At 35.0% G+C, this 21674-nt stretch overlaps 1 protein-coding gene across 1 annotated transcript in view; it reads left to right on the plus strand.

Moving 5' to 3' along the window:
- The first annotated feature begins 287 nt into the window (after window positions 1-287).
- Window positions 288-21674, plus strand: part of LOC110463189 (protein app1-like) — a 61618-nt gene continuing 40231 nt past the window's right edge. The window contains exons 1-8 of the mRNA XM_021517583.1: window positions 288-368; window positions 4887-4952; window positions 6516-6665; window positions 8972-9025; window positions 9883-10035; window positions 10257-10350; window positions 12969-13037; window positions 13206-13389. Coding sequence (XP_021373258.1) covers window positions 288-368; window positions 4887-4952; window positions 6516-6665; window positions 8972-9025; window positions 9883-10035; window positions 10257-10350; window positions 12969-13037; window positions 13206-13389 — 851 coding nt within the window. The remainder of the gene's footprint in view (window positions 369-4886; window positions 4953-6515; window positions 6666-8971; window positions 9026-9882; window positions 10036-10256; window positions 10351-12968; window positions 13038-13205; window positions 13390-21674) is intronic.

The raw sequence follows: 21674 nt of genomic DNA on the forward strand, positions 1-21674 counted from the left end.
CGCTGTGATTTGTTCGAATAACCCCAGATTCACCATGCAGTCAAAATATAATCTCTTTCGGTATCATATGATCATTTGAAATAGAATGATACCTGAATCAATCTCGCCCGATCCATCTAGAAGTAAATATCCTGTCCTATGTCACATGATATCCAATACTGAACAATGATATGAACTTTCGATATCATACTTTTGATAAAAGAGAATGACACTGTATGATTTGTGAGCATAAAAAATCGACCTTCACATCTCACATAGAAATAATATAGTTCCCGTTGAGATTCATCATGGCGACCACAAAACGTGTTATTCTGAGACCATTCAGGGATGTGCCTCAATGTGCGTTGTGCATGCGTGCCGGAGGCAGGGTATGTAGGCGTATTTGCCTTCGTGTGATAGCGCGGATCTGATGCCGACTTTTTGGTGCCATCATATTAACTACCATTTTAAAGGTCTTTGGTATGTCCCAGCCTAGGTTTTGGTTTGGTTTAGTTATGTTTTGCGTCCTATTAACAGCGAATGTCATTTAAAGACGTGTGTGTGTGTGTGTGTGTTTGTGTGTGTTTGTGCTCTCAGATTTATGTAGTTGTGGACACCTCTTCAATGTATAGACCAACGTTGTGGACACATTTGACATTGTGGACACCAAATCATGGTGTCCACCGTGTACACACCTCCAGAGGCCCACTTTTCACCTAATAAATCTACTTGGCTAAAAGTGTAAAACAACGTTGTGAACCGCCCTCACACTGGCTGTGTGTAAAGGGCACGAAATAGATACCCAGCAAGGTGTGTGAGGTAACCTCACATACACACATAATTACGTTATTTATATACGGTCAGCAGTGGCTGCTGCTGCAGTGACTAGCCGCTAGCAATAGGTCAGTTCCTTATAAGCCATCACCATAACAAAGGGGCTTGTAGATGAGGGGCACCCGAAGGGTGATAGCCATGTTAACTGAAATAAATTTATATGTATTTTACTATCTAAACCTTCCAAGTGCCTCAATTTTTTTCCCGCAAAAACGTCAAAAAGAAGAGCATCAAAATACTTACTGGGGCTGCTGAAGATACCGCATGTGTACAGTGGTAGGTTTATGTGTGATGTTTTGTTTTATTCATACTTTCTATTTGTGCTAGTCTAAGGGAAATGTTTTTGTGTATTTACCTAATTCCATTTATTGTGTATACAATTTATAAAATTTGAATCAGAATGGTGTGAAGAAAGAATTATGTCATCATCGAACACCAAGCACAAAACTGAATGATGTACCTAATATTTTAGATTAATGCGATATTGTTTTAACAGCAACATACCATTAAAGCACACATTCATTATTAAGGTCATTTTTACGGGAAGTGTATATCAGTATCTATACTAATTTAGTATCATTTGGAAGTTTTGAACACGTGAATTATATCATTAATATATCTATACGATATATTGTCAAGTAATTGATTTTTGTGCTTAAATTTCGATTTTTATTTATCAAACTGTATTTTTTTGAAATCTGGTTTGTGTTAAATTATGCTACTGTACATGAAACGATGAGGGATGGTTATACTTTTCAAAACTGCATGGCCAGCCGGCTTTATATTGACGGAATTGCATCTTATTAATTGTTTTAAAATAATGGATATGTGCAAGAAAAACATAACCACGCCAATATCAAATAGAACTCCTTCTGACCTCTCAATTCATTGTTCTATACCTTCCTCAAACTGATTTAACACTGTATGCTTTATACGTACCATATGAGTCTATTTGTAATGCAGAACTATTTTATTGTACTCGACTCCTCATTTTCAAAGCAATGAATGCATCATTTATTCAAGATATTATGTGTATATTTTGATATATAACATGTATTATCTGTAAAATCATTGTAGCAATGCCAACTGATAGGTTGGATACATGTTATGTTTACAAATTTAACAGAAATGGGGATACGAAAAAAGACACTTGGAGACGACGGAGATTAAAAAAAAAAAAACAACTGAAACACCTGTAAGCATATCATCACTGTTTGGTATGCCTTTGTCATTTTAACCCGATAAATTATGCCATTCATACTCCTTCTCCTTAACCCTAAATTAAATTGACACAATATCCTTTTACGTTTCACAAATTATCTTTAGCTTCATGGATTTATTTTCCATGTCATTTTTAACAAACTACACACAAACTTTATAATGTTCAGATAATTATAACTCTGTATCTGCGAGCTCATTATACTATTGCATCGGGAAATGCTACGTTTTGTAAACAAAATGAAAGAATAATTTTGTTTAGTTTTGGGGTTTTCGGAATGCCATGAAAACCTTTGGTTTTATTGATGATTTGTATTTGAGAAATATCTAGATAAACGTTTCGTAATTATATGTCTATGTAATCTTATACTTGAAAGGTGAATATTGAACGTAGAAGACGATGCAAACCGGAGGTTGCAAAGTCTTTTATCTTGAAAGACAAAGATCCACCTGGACTGAAGGACCGATTGATAGATAATTTTATCGGTTGGTTTATACTTTATGTTAATGACATTTATATTGATTATGTAACTGCATCGAGATATAATCTGTATGAATATGCTTTCACTGTATGTTTGTCTTTGAATAGTGCATTGTTTTATCTTTAAAAATCATTGTTTTTAAGCTTCATTGTCTTTTGTATTCATATCAAATTCTCCACCGTATCACAACAGCAGGGTTTTTTTTCAGTGAACAAAAGAGATTTTGCCCTTTTTGGAACAATACCCAAAATTTATAATTACACTTTTTAAATGCTCAGTTTTATAAAATTATATCAAAGTTGTATGAAAGAGGTTCCCATTTCCGAATTAAACATTGACTTTGTTTTTCTTCAAAGATACATATCATACTCACATATCGTCAAAATAAATTCCTTCAAATATAAAGCCCACAGATATGCTTACATAACAATGTAAATATATTTCCGGATGCTATATTCAGAGATACGTTTTATAACAACCCTCAATTTTTTTTTGGTTATTCTAATAGCTTTATACATTAAACTTAAATCACTTTATCTGTCTGATAGGTAGAGGAGTATTTGCCCTCAGGTCGATTACGAAGGGAGAGTTTCTTCTGGAGTATGCTGGGAAAATCATTGAGGGAAATGACACAGAATATACAGAAGATACCAATTACACTTTTCACTTTACATTCAAAGGAAAAAAGGCATGGTATGTATCTATTCATTGAAATTGAAGGAAAACACTAATAACATGCATTGTAGATAAATCAACTGTGATTCGGAAAATAATTTTTTATCTATGCAACATACTTTAATAAAGTGTTACGCTTCTTTCTTAAGTTTGTTTGTTTGTTTGATTTTGTTTAACGTCCTATTAACAGCTAAGGTCATTTAAGGACGGCCTCCCCTGTGTGCAAGATGCATGCGTGAAGTGTATGTGTGTGTTTTTTGGGAGGCTGCGATATGTTCGTGTTTATCTCCTTGTGATAGCGCGGAACTGATGCCGACTTTATAGTGCTACCTCACTGAAACATACTGCCGAAGACACCCAGCAGGACGCCCCACCAGGTCACATTATACTGCCAACGGGCGAACCAGTCGTCCCACTTCTAATTTGCTGAGCGTTAAGCAGGAGTAGAAACTACCATTGTTAAAGACTTTGGTATGTCTCGGCCAGGGGACAGAACCCAAAGCCTTCCTCACAGGGGCGAACGCTCAACAAATGGCCAAAAGTGAGGCATTGTCAAGGAAGACATTAGGAAGAATAAAGTTATTTAGAAAGGAGAGAAGAGATAAGGTCCCAAAGTTAGTCGCCTCTTACGATCATGCAATTAGGGGCAGCAGGTACAATTCTTACGCCCTACCTGCAGGGACTCTTTCTTAAGTATCGATGCGACGAAAGAAATAACCACAGGGGCACGTCTTGGGCGACTTGTTAACCATGCAAAACGTGATATCGCCAATTCCACAATGAGATCGTTGGAGTTCAATGGACAGCCGCGTCTTTGTCTCTACAGCCTTAGGTAAGTTACGTTATTATTATTTAATTGCATATGACTACAAACCAGCTTAACGCTATTATTATATGTACAAAATGTTGCTTTTTTATTAACAGGGATATTACACCAGGGGCAGAGTTGTGGTACGATTATGGTATCAAGAAATTGCCATGAGAGGAAACAAATAAAGAAGTGAGTATTTCACATTGATTTGTATTACGTACACAGTATTTACAAACTATATATACAAAATGGAATATCATATTGCTGATATACATTCGTATATTGCACTTATATTTCTACATGACAATAGTATGCTTAATTTAGCATGACAAATATTAACTAGTTTATGCAACAAAAGGGTATTTTGAGGCTAAGAATGTGTTATTGAATAGTGATACACTACATACAAACATATCCAAAAAATATGTTTAACCATAGAACAAGAGATGCATGCTTGTTTGTTTTTCAATGTCCTATCGCCATGTTCAGATATTTTGAATTGAGGAACAATGAACAAATTGGATTAGTTTTAATTTGTTGTATAAATGAATCAATGTTCAATCACACTTTCTATGCATATTATTAAAGTAAGGGAGTAAAACAACATTAAAAAGTAGAACACAAATACATTTGATATTGTATTATTGATTGATTTAGGTGTGTATAATAACATTATGTAAACGGTATCGACAATGCAACATAGAGTTAACATCACCAAAGCTATAGAATGCTTTATTAACTTCTCGGTTGTGTGTCATGTGATTGAAGACATTGTGTCAATAAGGCACCATTGAGTAGTTAAGCACATCAACCTTAAAAAATGATATTTTACCTTCTGCTCAGTTGTGTGTGATTACATTTTGTCATGATATTGTTATGTATTTCAGCACAAACTACCAGATACTAATGTGGAAGAACAGCAGGAGAATTTAACAACAGCTGAAGACATAAACGTAATTATCATCTTCTTCACATTTCAAAGGTCTCGTGTTTGAACATGCAAATTGTTTTCTACTTTTCCTCATTATGATATAAAAGTGTTTAGGGGTGAATGAAAAGTATAAAAAGACATATCGAGAACAATAGAAAGGGATCCTTGTTTTTGTGTTTGTACATTTAAGTCTGTATACCAGATGTATCGATTTAAAAGCGATTAATGATTACTGTAAGTGTTCTTTAGAGATGGATGTTCCTATTAAATTAATCTGAAAATAGCTGAAACAGTTGACTTAATTGTTGTACAAATGTGTTATTACGCATTGAATCTTCTGATGTCTGGTATTAATAAATCAGACAAAAATACTTTTACATCCCTACACAATAAGGGAACGCAACAAATAAATTATTGATAGTCAAAGTACATGTCTTGATATAAATATAATGATCATTTACTTATCTAATTCTTTTGTGTATACTAATACATTGAAGATGTTGAATGATATTTTAATTTCCTCTCAGCTGTTTGTGATAACATTGTGGACACCGTGTCCATAAAGCAACATTAATTTGCAACATGCATCAAAGATGTGGAATGTTATTTTAATTTCCTCTCATTTGTGTGTGATAACATTGTGGACACGCTGTCCACAATGTAACATTGAGTAGAAACACGCATCAAAAATGAGGAATGCTGTTTCAATTTTTTTTCTAGTTTTTGTGTGATAACATTGTGGACACGGTGTCCACAAAGCAACATTGAGTATAGATATTCATCAAAGATGCGGAATGTTATTTTAATTTCCTCTCGTTTGTGTGTGATAACATTGTGGACTCGGTATCCACAAAACAACATAGAGTTGCAACGTACACCGAAGATTGGAACGTACACCGAAGATTGGAACGTACACCGAAGATGGGGAATGATATTTTTTTTGTTTTTCTCATTGTGTGTGATAACATTGTGGACACGCTGTCAACAAAGCGACATGCATTTGTTCTTTCACAATGATATCTGGAAGTTTGTGCTGATACACATATGATGACACAATGTTATCACACACAACTGAGAAGAAGGTAAAATATTATTCCACATCGTTGATATGTTTTCATTTGTAAACTTCTCGGATCTGAAGGCATAAATATAATTATCACATTCTTTACACAAAAACAATTTGATATCTGAATATGTAAATATTTTTCTTGATACTTTCCTCGTGAAAATTCGAAAGTTCCCCTTAATGTTGTCGAGTGACCATGCTTTACATGTAACAATTTAGAGAAAGGAAATGTGCCATTTAAAATGCACCATTATTGATAATTAATATGAAATAGTCCAAGTCAGTATGAAAATTATTTTTATAGTGGATAAAAGGGTGCACTGAGTGACATTTTCCACGGGAAATACATGCAACATTCTTCCAGGTCATGTGACTACAATGTTTGCTTTGACGCGTTAAGTTGCAAATATATAGTATAAGTTGGGTTATTGTTGACATGGAGCATTTTGTGCGCATTCAGTATTGCATGGTGTACACTTTTCCAAATTTAAATCTATACATGGGCTGATTAACTTTCAGATATCTGCGTCAGAGGATGAAATGGACAACAGTGATGCTAATCCAGATTTCAATCTCTCAGGATCTGACATTGTTTCAGAAAGTGAGGAGGAAGGCAACCAAAGTCACACCACCGACATTATTCCTTTTATTTCAATCCAACCTATTCAGGTAAATAAATTAAACAAAAGCACGAATACATTCTTACATTAAAATGCTGAATATTAAAATAATAATATCTTGATATTAATAATATTTCATATCTAGGTCTAGGGATAACCTTGAATATTACATAGTCCAAGTCAGTGTGGACATTATTTTTATAGTGGATAAAAGGGTGCGCTGAGTGATATTATCCGAGGGGGATTATGTAACGTTCTTCCAGGTCATTATATTGTGGACACTAGTGTTTATTATTATTCATGTTTACTTCCTTACCAATTCGGTTATGAATCATATACTTAATTAAAAATTAGTACATCAGTGTATAGGATTTTTGTTTATTAATTCCAGACTACTCATTTTGGAAACATTATCGTTATAAGAAGAACTGGCGAAGACGGTGCTGCGTTCCCTCTGACAGCTCCCGTCTGTTTAATTGGAAAGTATGTACGATTTAAGATAAATTGAAATTCGTGTTCAATACTGTTAAGGCTTTATTTGTTTGGTAAGGCTAGTGCAAACAAACTTTATAAAATTCATGCTCTTAATTTAAAACTAAATAATTCAAGCTTTCTCAAAATAACAACCAGAGAACGTCCAACTTTTTTGTATAGAAATTGAAAGGCCTAGGGTATCCTAATATCGATACTGCAGTAAGCAGGAGTTAAAAATAATTGTTTCTGAACCAAAGAAAAAAAAACTACTATTTTTTCATTACCAATATCAAATATAGAAAAATGCGTGAAAATGAAATGGAAAGAGAGCCTCATATGTGAACATCACTTTAAAATGGTGATTTACCCCTGGACTCGTTGGCTCTGACTGTCTTACTCTACGATTTTGTCAACATTATAAGCCTATTTTAGAGAAAAAAAAGCTGCTGATTATCATTTTCCTTTGATTATATTTATTCCAGATCTAAGAACTGTGATATAAGGATTACGCGGACAAAAACAGCGCCAGAGCACTGCAAAGTGTCAGTTAAGGAAAATGGACATGAAAATATAGAACGAACTTAATATTAATGTATCGTGTGCAACAGAAAACGGTAATATATATGTTCATATATATCTTTACCGAAATCGGTTTCCTAAAATAAATGTATATTATGTAAGTACATGTATTGTAATTATAATTGTAATGATAAACTTTAGGAAAAACGTGGAACACAGACTGTTACAAATGTAACATACATATAAACCGAGATACAGTAATGGCATGAGGTCACAATTAATGGAATACAATTGTGTTAGACTGTTTTATCTTTGGTTGAAATATTGTACATTAAAGTTAAGTAACCTCCAGTAGTTCTAACTCTGCAATTCATCTTGGCACTGTTAATGTGAGGGGCCATGCATGTATATGTATCTATATTCTTACTACACAGAATAAATTGAACATCATCTAAAACTGATGTACCCTGTACATGATTGTGGTCACTTATATTATTTCAGACAGGAAAGTTTTCATAGGTCTTCCTAATATAAACATAATTACTTCCTTCTTACATATATATATATACATTACAGATATATCTGGACAATTTAAGTTCAACACATCCAGTGCAAATTAACCAAAAGACATCCTATGGCTCTGACAGACTGAAGGACAAAGACGTCTTTACAATAGTGGGTCGATCATTCCGTTGTGAATGCTCTGTCCCGCTGTCAAAGGTATGCATACATAGCTAGATAGTATTTTTAGTGTATTTAGAATTAGATCTAAGGTTTGTTTGAATGATGTTGTAATGTATAATAAATTATTACAATTGAGTTCTAATCATCGTTTAGTGTGGTACTTATACCCTAGTAATGGAACATGCATTTAAAAAGTAGACTAAAATGAAATGTTCAAAAGATCAAGTTTGTGAATGTGGTATATTATAGAATTTATGTCTTCTTGAAGAGGTTATTTTCATATATTTCTACAACAACAGACTCCGAGACTCCTGACAATGATGTTAGCTGATGAAAGAAACAGCATTGATGATGAATGTACTACCGATACATTCATGCATATACTTATTGTAAATTGCATATATATGTAATTTCTGTAAAATTCCCATCAAGACGACGTTATTGATGTGATCAATGGATAGCTTAGTGATAGCCAACTCCAGAGGATAATTTCGATGTGCGTCTACATCTACACTATCACTGATAACATTGACTGTATCACTTCTTTAACATCGTTACACGCTAATTTAACTCATTGATATTGTATGTTTTCGCTTTTGATTCTGGAGTTTAAGTTTTTCAAATAATAAATGTGGAATTGTTGTTTCACCTGTAATCTTATTTTCTATTTTCATTTAGGTTATGGACAGAGGAAGAGGCATAACAAAGGATTCCGAACCTCATGGAAATGATGTGAGTTGTTAAATTAAAACATCTTTGATGTTATATGTACTACAGTTCCTCAGTTATTATAAGAAAAAGCTTTTGATCTTTGTGAGCATGTTATCCCTTTCGATATCATAATCAATTACATATTGTCTAAGAAAAATTCTCAACAACGAGTCTTAAGGAAATAACTTCAGACTCGTTGTTGAGAATTTTTCTTTTTATATTATTTCTTAAGGATGTTTTTTCTGCTTTTATAATATATATATTCATATATATAATCAATGTTGGCACTATGTCCAAAACCTTGGCATTTACGTGTTTTAACATTAATTTATGCAAATCTGTAATTAGTCCTAAGATACTAAACTAAATGCTAAAACATGAAAATATAGTATATTCCCTTTAGAGGCGTTGATTTAAGGTGTTGCATTAACATTGAATACGAAAATACAGTTGCATAAATCGCTCTGTTGGAAAAAAAGCAGTGTACATAGACTGTATTGGTACTGTCAACCGGAAAGGTAAACAAATCGATTACATCCTTTATAATATTTTTAAAAAATGATACAATATACCATAATCAAATGGGAGACATATAATGCTTAGTGATGCCGCAAAATCTAGTATAAAACAATATAAAAAAGTACTCAATAACATTTCAATATAGAAAAGTATTTGCAGAGATATACCGCAATATTAGCCTTGATGAACAAACTGCTTTATACATAAAGGAGGGGTTGTGTATCTTTTTCTAGTGTAATATACGAAATCAATACAATAGGAACGAAACAAAACAAAAGTAGTAAAATGTGTCATGGTCAGTATTGCATGGTGTACAATTTTACAAATTCAAGTCTATACATGGGCTGATTAACTTTCAGATATCTGCGTCAGAGGATGAAATGGACAACAGAGATGCTGATCCAGATTTCAATCTCTCAGGATCTGACATTGGTTCAGGAAGTGAGGAGGAAGGCAACCAAAGTCACACCTCTGACATTATTCCTATTACTCCAACCAAACCTATTCATGGTGTGCACGCATTTAACATATCAACATCACTTTAAATTGAATTTATGTTCATTTGACTTGCATACCACTAATTAAAAGTGCTAAAATATAATTATGATATTAGCAAAACAAAACAGATTACAGCATATATGTATTCCATGAAAGTACAATGTTAGAACTTGAAAGACAAATCCATTCCAGTGGTAATCGTAATATTAAGAATGATGATTCTTTTATATCATAGATGGAATTGACAACAAAAGATCCTTCAACTGAAAATGAATCTGTGGATAACTTAACAAATGTCTCAGAGAATCCAGAAAATGACCCAGGCAATAGTAAGTATAATTTTAAATATAAAACAAAACGATCGGAGTAAGATCATTAAGTACAATTCTCTAGCATAAGTTACAAATGAACTTACATATTTCGCCTTTTACAGCACTCATATTGCTATACTTTATCAATGCAAACCTATTGATAGCATGCATACGATGGCAACGATGCCGACATATGGCGACAATCGGACACATCTGTTTGAGGCTAATGTCAGAATAACATTTTGACATAAGTAATATGTCGCCTTATGCTATATGTAATGGGTGCTATATGTAATGGGTGTTTCAATACTGACGAATAAATATGTATATTGAAAGTACATGTAACTGTGCAAACGTTAAATATTTCAATAGTCTAAATAATGTTTCGATCTTTTGTAGTCGTCATAAATGAAACCACAGCTTACAAGAATGGGGGGCGCGTCGTTAATAAGCAACACAGTTGTGTTTGTTGTAGTAAACTACAACTGAGGATTGGCAGGCATATACAGACAGTTCATAAAAACGGACCTCAAGTTCAGGAGATGTTAGCCACCTCATCAAAGACTGATAAAGAACAACGGTTGGAATGGAAGGCGATTATAAGCACAACATTAAAGTTTTGAAAGAGAACAATGGGTTTCTGATATTGGCAAGAAGGCCAAGTTCAAATCCATCTAATTCAATTAAATATACATATGCAGACTTTCTTCCGTGCGACTTCTGCCTTGGTTTTTTCCTGAAAACTGAGCTGTGGAGACATCGGTCAAATTGCCATTTCGGACCAACAGAAAAACAAGGACACTCCAGAGTACAACGCAACAGCGTTCTTCTACTGCAATCTTCCGTGTCCGACCAGGAACTTCACCAGGGTTTTAGTGATAATGTGGTTACCACACTCCTTGTCGATGATATTTCCTTTATTATCCGCAATGATCGGGTACTTTTAAAGGTTGGAGAAATTCTGTATCTTAAACACGGAAAAAACCCCAAAAACAGTACATAAGCCAAGAAATAAGACTCCTCGGAAGACTGGTGAAGGAGCTGAGAACCACAGTCGGAAACACGAACGGCTACATACAAGATTTTTTTAAACCCTCAAACTTCGATAACATCATCGAAGCATGTCAAAACCTATCAGGAATTGAGGAAACAGCTGAAGCATGCAAATTCAAAACACCATCTGTGGCATTAAAATGCGGCCCGATTTTGAAAAAAGTGTTGTGTAGTCATGAAGGGTCACGCACTTTGAAACAGTGACGAAGTTGGAGAAAAAAACGCAGAGAGGCTTCTGAAACTAATAGAGGAGGAATGGAGCACAAGGTTACGGCTGTTGCTCTACGATCAGTCAAAGAGAGCAAAAGAAATCAGCAAGTGCTGCTTCCGACTACTTCCGACCTGGTTAAATTGAAGGACTTTCTGGACACAGAACTTCACAATGCAACCAAGACATTGACAAATGCTACCAACATGGAAAACTTCCAGAGATTGTCAGCTGTCATTCTATGTAGAGTGATGATGTTAAATCGTCGCAGAAGTGGAGAAACAAGCAAGATCCTACTGACAGATTTTGAAAACAGACCCGAATGGCATCTAGGGCATAATACTGAAATCATCCGTTCTATGCCTTTAACAGAGCAAAAGCTAGTAAAACGGTATGACACTACGTGTTAGATTGTACGATCTGGTAAGTTTTACCACATTTTAATCGCATACGGATTATTAATATCATTAATAGATTTTCGTTAGGTACATATAGGGTTTATGGCTCATTCCTTCGAAATGTACATCATACAAATAGTCAAAGGAACTCTTTTTGTGGAGCATGTGGATAGAATTCACAAACTTTAGATGTGACGCTTTCTTCAGAAGAAGATTCTCGCTTAATATATGTTTAAATGACATCTGCTTTTTTATTTACTTGCTTTATATGAATGACTTATGACTATTGTAGGCTGGACATGATTGAAATCAGGGGTAAAAGGGGACGAAATGTTTCTCTAATAATGACACCGGACATGTAAGGATCGATAGAGGTCCTCATCCAAAACCGAGAAAAAGTTGGGATTACAGAGTCCAATCTTTTCCGAGAGGAAGCGGCGACTCACACATTGAAGGTCATGTAGCCATGCGGTCATTTGCCTCGCAGGCTGGTTTGGATTACCCGGAAAGGATTGGTTCAACAAATATGAGGAAATACATTGCAACTGTGACACAGGTACATATTAAGCCATTTACTCGTTATTTGGTTAAATATAAATATAGTTATACGAATGAAACACTTGTATCGATTCCATATCTGTATCTTGTTACCAAAACAGCCTTAAATCTTATGTATGATTACTTCGAACATTGTTAACCGACTCCCTTATAGTTGCATAGTTGTGACTACATGAAATGTTTCCCCGTCATATTAAATTATTTTATGCAACCTTAAACTATTAACTCATATTCATGGTTCTAACTCGGATGCTACTTGCAGTTGATGAAGGCAAAGCGCTGGCAGAAGTCAAAGAGGTGGGTAAGTTGTTGCTCAACATTATTGAGGATTCCATGATTTTCTCGAAAATAAGACCATTTTCAGTATTTATGACTCCGTAATTTTGTAAATTATATCTTTTTAATTTCGTTTTTAACAGAAGTGACCATGAACATTGATGACAGTGATAGTGAGGAGGAGGAAAATAGTGTTCCACAAGAGAATGCAGGTTTGTTTGTTTTTTTCTAATGGATTTCACGAAAACTTTAGATAGAATGCATAGTACACCCTCTGAATTTAACTTGAGTATAACGAATTTACTATCCCATGAGATAAACTGAAAGATAGAACATGTTTAAAAAAAATATAGTAATGAATAGCACATATCATTTTTCAGGTGAGGAAACTGAAAAAGATGGAGATTCTTTTCGAGATGAAGTTGAAATGGACCTCGAATCTCGCATAGATGGCCAACAGAAGAAAATTGAGACATCAAGAAAGAAAAGTAACGAAAAGGTCAAGTGGACTGAAGAGGAAATAATGGCCATCAAAAGACAGATGGGGAAAAATTACCGCCTCAGGCTCGTGCCGAAAAAAGCAGAATGCGAAGGAGCCATCAATAAAGAACCTGTTTTGAAACACCGAGACTGGAAGAGTGTCAAATACAAAGTTTATAATGACATTCAGACATTAAAAAGGAAATGACATGACAAACGCCAAAATGTCAAATTAGTCCATCATGCACTATGTATCTTTTACAAATTTAGTTAATACTCGGGTTACCGTTTAAGCCCATTGGCCTATGGTTTATCGATTTCGTTCGCCAAAATCTAATCGTAAGAAACAAGTAACATTGTGCGGTTGTAGCTTAGTAACACTGCTGTGTATTTATGATAAATATGGATCAAGTATTACTAAACTGTTTCTCGATCAAGTATATCTTATGTGAGATCATCTTATCACACATAACTCTTATGTAGTTTTATAATGGCTAATGCGTGTTATTTCGTCAAGTCGTCTTTCGCGCGTCATATAATTCTCAGTGTCTTTGTCTTTTTGGTTGCTGTTTTTTGGTAGGTGCTATTTCGTGTTCTTTATTATGTTGTGTTTAACGATCAGTATTATCTTTTTACCTCAAAGATTTACAATACAAGGCGACATAAATAAATGACTCTAATTGTCATGAGTTCGTCTTTTCGTTATTTAACTAACACTTAAGTAGGTTATTTTCGTCTCCTAGATGTACAAGGCAAAGTGGGGAAAACGAACAAATTAACATCCTTTTGTCTTTTCATGGGATAGTCTGTTATAGTCTGAATACAATAACCTGATTTTGGAGGTGTTAATATTGGTAATGAGATAGACAATGATGTTTCTTAGAAATAGTTTTTTCCAAGATTGTGTTTTCTTTTCATGTAATACTTTGTAGAAATATAAATGTAAATATCTCTCACATGATTCTACAAATACTTGATCAATATCACTCGTAATTTTCTAAAGAAAAGTACAAAAAGAAATAAAACAAAAACACCATAAAATTGTTTTGCCGCATTGTTTACCTTAACTACTATTCATTATATTTGAGGTTTGCCGTTTCATTGTTTTGTAAATTTAGCATGTGTGCTCTTCTTAGTTTTTGAGAAAGATGATTTGACTGTGACCTGGTACCGATTATTTTCAGAAAGTTGTAAGACCGTGTATTGGCAGTATATACTAGTTTTATTAAAACAAAAGGCATGAGGATGTAATATGGACTCTATTTTGTTTTATATTTTCTTATTATTATTTTTGTTTGATACCTTCATATCATTGCAAGCCACGTCTTAATTCCGATAGTAAATGTTACATAATATTATAGGATCTAACATGAGTTTTGATTTCATATGAGATTTATGACACGAGTATAAGATTTTTTAATCAAGCGAGCCTCTGGTGTGCTAAAATGAAAATTCGTGACTAGTTTTATCAATCTCATAAGATATGAAATCGAGTGTAATAATCAAGATTTGTGGCATTTATTCCTGTAAAACGGCAATTTGCATGCACCCTTGAAATGCAAAAAGCCGCCATTTCGACTCCAGTGTGTACGTTTGTGACGTCATGTACTTATTCTAGGCTTGAAGTCACAATTGCAACAATTGAAACTTACAACTAAACATAGGGCACAGGTCATATTACGTGGGTTAATATTCACTGGATAACACAATACATTATGTGATAAATTTATATAAACACCAGTGATTATGACATCATAAACAACTTGAAACAACTTTGCAGGATGAGAATCTGTACCCATTGTCAATTGCCAGGTCTGCGTTTACGGCGGGGGTCTAATAGTGCATTTATCTCTCATGAATATGACACATTCAAAAGAGCAATGTACATATTGTAACAGTATTTGACCGAATGAAAACTGGAATCTAGCTCCAATACGGATTCTACTTGATTTAATCTTAGCTGTTGTAAACATGTAAAACCACAAACAAATTGCCCATAGAAATATCAACAATAAATGGATTTTTTTAAAAAAAATATTTGAAGATGCGCTGCTAGTTATTTAGCCTAAATTTAGCTGCATTCATTTGGCATGTATGCATATTCAGTATGAAAATAAAATTCTTCAATAAATCTCGAGGTATCTTGCAACTAAGCTAGAATAAATGTATTACTTAACACTAAATTATACCATTTTTTTTTCAATTTGTGAATATATAGTCACCAGTATGAGTAACTTCAATATCAACTGTTAGTTCCACGTTTAACCGATAATGTCTTGATTGATCTTGCGACTTTGTCATCTTCATGTTTTAATATTTTCCCCGGAAAACAAGTTGTATTTGCTAATTAACAACTGTAATAATTAAACTTAAAAACACACATACTTGTTTATTACCTATTTTCCAAGACTATAACTGTGTTTACAAACAAAATGTGGAATGCTCAAAGAAACCATACGAGGCAAAACTTCAATATCTAAGGTTGATACTTTCTAGATTATCCTGATATCTTTACTCGGATAACAATATCTAGATACCTATTGAGCAAGTTATAAATTATAAAGTCGTCTACATGCCGAATAGACATATATATCAAGTATTATGTGGCCAAAGTAAAGGAAGGTACCGAAGTGTCGACCTAGTCATACTTATGAACTATACATCATAGGACACATTATGAACCAAAGAAGACTTTTCAACAGATATTTTCGACGCCCGGTATGTCTAGCGTTTCACTTGATTGGTCATATACTTAATTAATAAATATTAAATTACATTTATACAACAGATTGATTACACAAGTCCATTTCGGTAAAATACCTTTATTTAAAATGATTTTTTTTAATTATCTTCAAATATTAATTTGTGAATCACTCTGACTACATCACACGAAAATGTTAAATCAGTATATAAACTGGAATATGAAATGTTTATGCAACCACGAAACGACGAATGTTTATACACAACGAACATATCATTTTATACAGTATCATGTGCTTGGCGTATGACAAGACTTCACAGTGACTATGGACTATGGACACCGTGTTCACAACGGTGTGTGTGTGTGTGTGTGTGTATGTGTGTGTGTGTGTGTGTGTGATCATCCCCATTACTTCAAAAACTGCTTTTTATGCTACAGAAGTAAGCAGTGTTTTATTTTGTTTTGTATTGTTTTACGGCCATCGACAATATCAGTCATTTATGGCCAAAACTACTGTAAAAAGAGATATTCACATCGATATCGAACAAATTGGCTGCCAAATATAATAACTGATTGTAAATATTAATAGATGTAAATAGTCATATATTAATTGCACAGAGACTATCGTTTAATCTTTTCATCATAAAATCTGTCACGTAATTGTTTACAAGAGGCCCAAGGGCCTTAGCGGTCACCTGAGTTATATTATAGGTACTGGTAGCTTTATTTTATTGTTTAGATGTGATGTGGAAATCAGCATGTAAACTAAGTGAAATACAATACCTGTCATGTCATCAGAGGATAAGATTTGGAAGATATTGGTAAATGTTCCCTTTGGGGCCCCGCCCTGGCCCCTGGGGATGGGGCAGGAATCCAAATTTTACAAAGTAATACCCTCATTCACCAAAGATGATTCTGACTAAGTTTGAGTAATTTTCTGTTGGCAATGGATAAAATATACCCAAAAGTGTTATTTTCCTTTATAAACTATAGTAAACTTTACACCTCCCCAAGGGAGAACGGTTAGCTCGGGGGTCCTGAAATTTACGATTTAAATAAAGCCCCTGATGATTTCTTTCCATGCAGAGAAAATTAACGTAGTACCTCTGAGTCTGGAGGAGAAATGTTGTGGAAATATTGGTTAATATTCCCTTTGGGGCCCCGCCCCGTCCCCTAGGGTTGGGGTAGGAATTTCAATTTTACAATTTGGAACCATCTTCCTCCAAGGATATTTCCCCTTAAGTAAAAATAATTTCCTACAGAAAGTTGTCAAAATATACCCAAAAGTGCTATATCCCTATATGAACTATAGTAAACTTTACCCCCTCCCCAAGGGAGAACGAATAGCTCGGGGGTCCTGAAATTTACACTTTAAGTAAAGCCTCTGATGATCTTTCTTTCCATGCAGAGAAAATGACTGTAGTACATCTGAGTCTGGAGAAGATTTTTTTTTGAAATATTGGTTAATTTTCCCTTTGGGGCCCCGCCCTGTCCCCTAGGATTGGGGGAGGAATTTCAATTTTACAATTTGAAACCATCTTCCTCCAAGCATAATTCTCACCAAGTAAAATTAATTTCCTACATAATGTTGTCAAAATATACCCAAACGTGTTATTTCCCTTTATAAACTGAAGTAAACTTTACTCCCGATCCCCAAGGGAGAACGGATAGCTCGGGGTCCTGAAATTTACAAGTTTAGTTAAGCCCCTGATGATCTTTCTTTCCATGTAGAGATAATGACTGTAGTACCTCAGAGCCTTAAGAAGATTTTTGAAATATTGGTTAATTTTCCCTTTGGGGCCCCGCCCTGGCCCCAGGGGTTGGGGTAGGAATCCCAATTTTACAATAGTGTAGCCTCATCTACCAAGGATGATTCTGACCAAGTTTGAAAAAAATCAATTCACTTGTTCTTAGAAGAAGTTGAAACTGTAAAAGGTTTACGCACGACGGACGACGACGGACGGAAAGCGATTTGAGTTACAACCTGAAAATCGAGTCGATACTTAACATATATATATCCATAATAAACCAACCTGACGCAAACGTCCAGTGTGGTCAGTTTTATCTTTAGGGAAAGCCAGTGTTAAAAATAACTACGACAGAAATAGCGCAATATCCGGGCCTTTTAGTGAGAAACATGTACAGCACTACGCTGTCGATCGACAACACAGTGCCAGTTATGAGTCTTGAGTTCACACATAACGCATTCAATATATCGCAAGTAAGAATTACAAGTATCATAATATATACCTCTAATAAGATATTTCTGTTCATATTTTGATTTGAATAAAAACAAACAGGTTTGATAAGAGCATGCACGCACTGAGAGGGTGCCGCATGGAGAATTTCAAACCGCAGAAAGTACGATATCAATAGATCACTCAATCATTTATACCGATGTTTGAGATTAAGATGATGTTGGAAGATGATTCTTATTCAGAATGAATGTGTGTACTTGTATTCCAGAGAGGCAATGGGAATAAAGCGAGAAGTTACCTTCTCTCCTCGGTTGGAAAGACATTTTGTTCCGCTAAAACGTACGGCTGTACAGTTAAGGATCTCTCCATTACTGATTAAACAAGAGGCCCGTTGGGTCTTAATCCCACACTTGTAACCTTAAAAGTGATTTAAAATAAAGCTTCAGGCAAAATATCAGTATTTATGACTATAAGTCATTCAAAAGAACCTGTTAAAAGATTTAACAAGAGCCCCAAGGGGCCTGCATCCCTCACCTGGTATTAAATTCACACTTGTAATCTTAAAAGTGGACTAAAATACAGCTACAGGCAGAATATCAGTGTTTGATTCATAAGAACCTATTAAAAGATTTAAACATATGACGCCTGTGACCTTGAATGTCGAACAAGGACATCAGGTTGAAAGTGGATCAAGGTCATTCATTTGAACAAACTTGGTAGTCCTTCATCCCAGCATGCTACAGGCCTAATTTCAGTACCCTGGGACTTTTGGTTATGCAGAAGTTGTTTTAAGATTTTAAAACATTTGACCCCTGTGACCTTGAAAATTAGTCAAGGTCATTCATTTGAACAAACTTGGTAGCCCTTCATCCAAGCATGCTACAGGCCGAATATCAGTACCCTGGGCGTTTTTGTTATTGAGAAGAAGGCGTTTGAAGATTTTAAGACATCTGACCCCAGTGACCTTGAAAATTGGTCAAGGTCAAACATTTTAACAAACTAGGTAGCCCTTCATCCAAGCATGCTACAGGATCAATATCAGTACCCTGGGCCTTTTGGTTATTGAGGAGAAGTTGTTTGAAGATTTTAAGACATCTGACCCCAGTGACCTTGAAAGTGGGTCAAGGTTATTCATTTGAACAAACTTGGGAGCCCTTCATCCCAGCATGCTACAGGCCTTATATCAGTACCCTGGGCCTTTCGGTTATTGAGAAGACGTTGTTTGAAGATTTTAACATATTTGACCCCTTTGACCTTGAAAGTTGGTCAAGATCGTTCATTTTAACAAACTTGGTAGTCCTTCATCCCAGCATGTTACAGGTTCAATATCAGTACCATGGGCCTTTTGGTTATTGAGGAGAAGTCGTTTGAAAATTTTAAGACATCTGACCCCAGTGACCTTGAAAGTTGGTCAAGGTCATACATTTGAACAAACTTGGAAGCCCTTCATCCCAGCATGCTATAGGCCCAATATCAGTACCCTGGGCCTTTTGGTTATTGTGAAGAAGTTGTTTAAAGATTTTAAGACATCTGACCCCAGTGACCTTGAAGGTGGGTCAAGGTCATTCATTTGAACAAACTTGGTAGCCGTTCATACCAGCATGCTACATGCCCAATATAAGTAACCTGGGCCTTTTGGTTATTGAGTAGAAGTTGGTATAAGTAAAAAAGTTGACGCCGGACAGACGGACGGACGGATGGATGGACGGACGGACGGACGGACGACGGAGGCCGCACCATAACATAAGCTCACTTGCCCTTCAGGCAGGTGAGCTAAAAACCATTTCACCCCTGTGACATTAAAAGTCCAATAAGTTCATTACGTTGAACAAATTTTACAGCCATTCATCTCAGGATACAACTTACAAAATATCACCACCCTATTCTTTTGTTTATTAAGATAAGGTCATTTAAATGTTTAAACATATTTGACCATATTTGTAAAATGTGCGCATGTCTAAATGTAAGGGAGATCACTCGTGTTTTCCCGCAGTATATGTCTGAAATCATTCCGAAGGTGTTGTTGTTTTTGTGTATATTGAAATAAAAGAGTCCTGTTATATGATAATACTTCAATATACGAAAAACACAAATCACACCAACAGACATATAAAATGTAGGCCTATCGGAGCATATTTTCGTTTCTGGCTGAGCTGTAATTAGCGAGAAGGCGATATAAAAATGCAATAGCATATCTTATGATGAAAATAGAACAAAATGATAATACTGCGAAGGTAAAAAAAACCCTTCAGGTTAGAATACCAATATGGAACTAGAGTAGGCCAGTGGCTAGTTCTAACATGATTCCCGGTCTCATCTGCCCCTGCCGGTTGATCCCATTTTAGTTAGGCAAGCCTGGTGTGAATCACACGGAGGCGATTTTAGAATTAATTGACAGGATCCGTATCCATTAATAGGTTTGTAATATGAACTTTTTATGTTGATCTCCTACATAATTGTAAGTTATACTCCGCCTTATATTTCGTTAAATTATCAAGTTTACGTAACAAGTGCAAGCGAAATCCTAATTGACTGCCATGTTGGAAACTTCCTCAATCTTTCCGATATAGGTCAGACGTCTAAATATGGGTGTCATGACCAAATATGGAAATTGTAGTAAACATGACCGCATCAGTAGTAATACTATATTTGGCCGTGAAGGCCATATAAGGAAACGGATAACATCACGCGTGATCTAACATGGCCGTCGTTTCTTTTTTTAGAGTTTTTAGTAAGGATTTGTTATTTTAACGATGAACGAATATGCAATATTTTGATAACATTATAATCATATGAAGCGTGAATCAGATATATTATTACTGATTAGCACTTTTGATTATCCTCAGTTAGTTGGAACAGGACCGCTTCATAGCTCTGACCACGCAATATATAATTGTAAACAGGGACGTAAATGTCACCAATTTTAGCCAATCACAGGACAATATTTCCGTGTAAAGGGTTAATCCAGCGACAGTTCCAAGAGTAAATACGAAGTTTTAGAAGGATACTTAGTTCTAACTAAGAATAAGATTATATCCAATGACGTTTGAGTGAACTTGAGTCCGTGGTAATGGATTTTATTTGCAGTTTGTTTAGTATTACTAGAAGGTGACGTTATGTCTCGTTTATGAATATCTGAGCTCATTAACTGAAGTATTTTTACCGGAAGTTGCGTGTAGCATGCATGACCTACATTCAAGTAGCAGTTCCCGATTGAGATAAACAGGGTGCATTTTCAATAAGAATACGACGTTGTGATAAGATCATATGTTCTATAAAGAAAAGTAATGATATTTACAAGCCATTCAAGTGCATTTGAGTCCAAAGTTACGCATAATAAAGACAGTAGGTCCGGTATATGATTCAATTTAGTACCAGTGACTACCGCTAGAGGCCGTCTGTGTGAAATCGACATTTATGAATATCTGAGCTCATTAACTAAAGTAATACCAATAGCTAACGCCTTACGC

Source organism: Mizuhopecten yessoensis, unplaced genomic scaffold, assembly GCF_002113885.1.
Source record: "Mizuhopecten yessoensis strain PY_sf001 unplaced genomic scaffold, ASM211388v2 scaffold10873, whole genome shotgun sequence".
Lineage (NCBI taxonomy): Eukaryota > Metazoa > Mollusca > Bivalvia > Pectinida > Pectinidae > Mizuhopecten > Mizuhopecten yessoensis.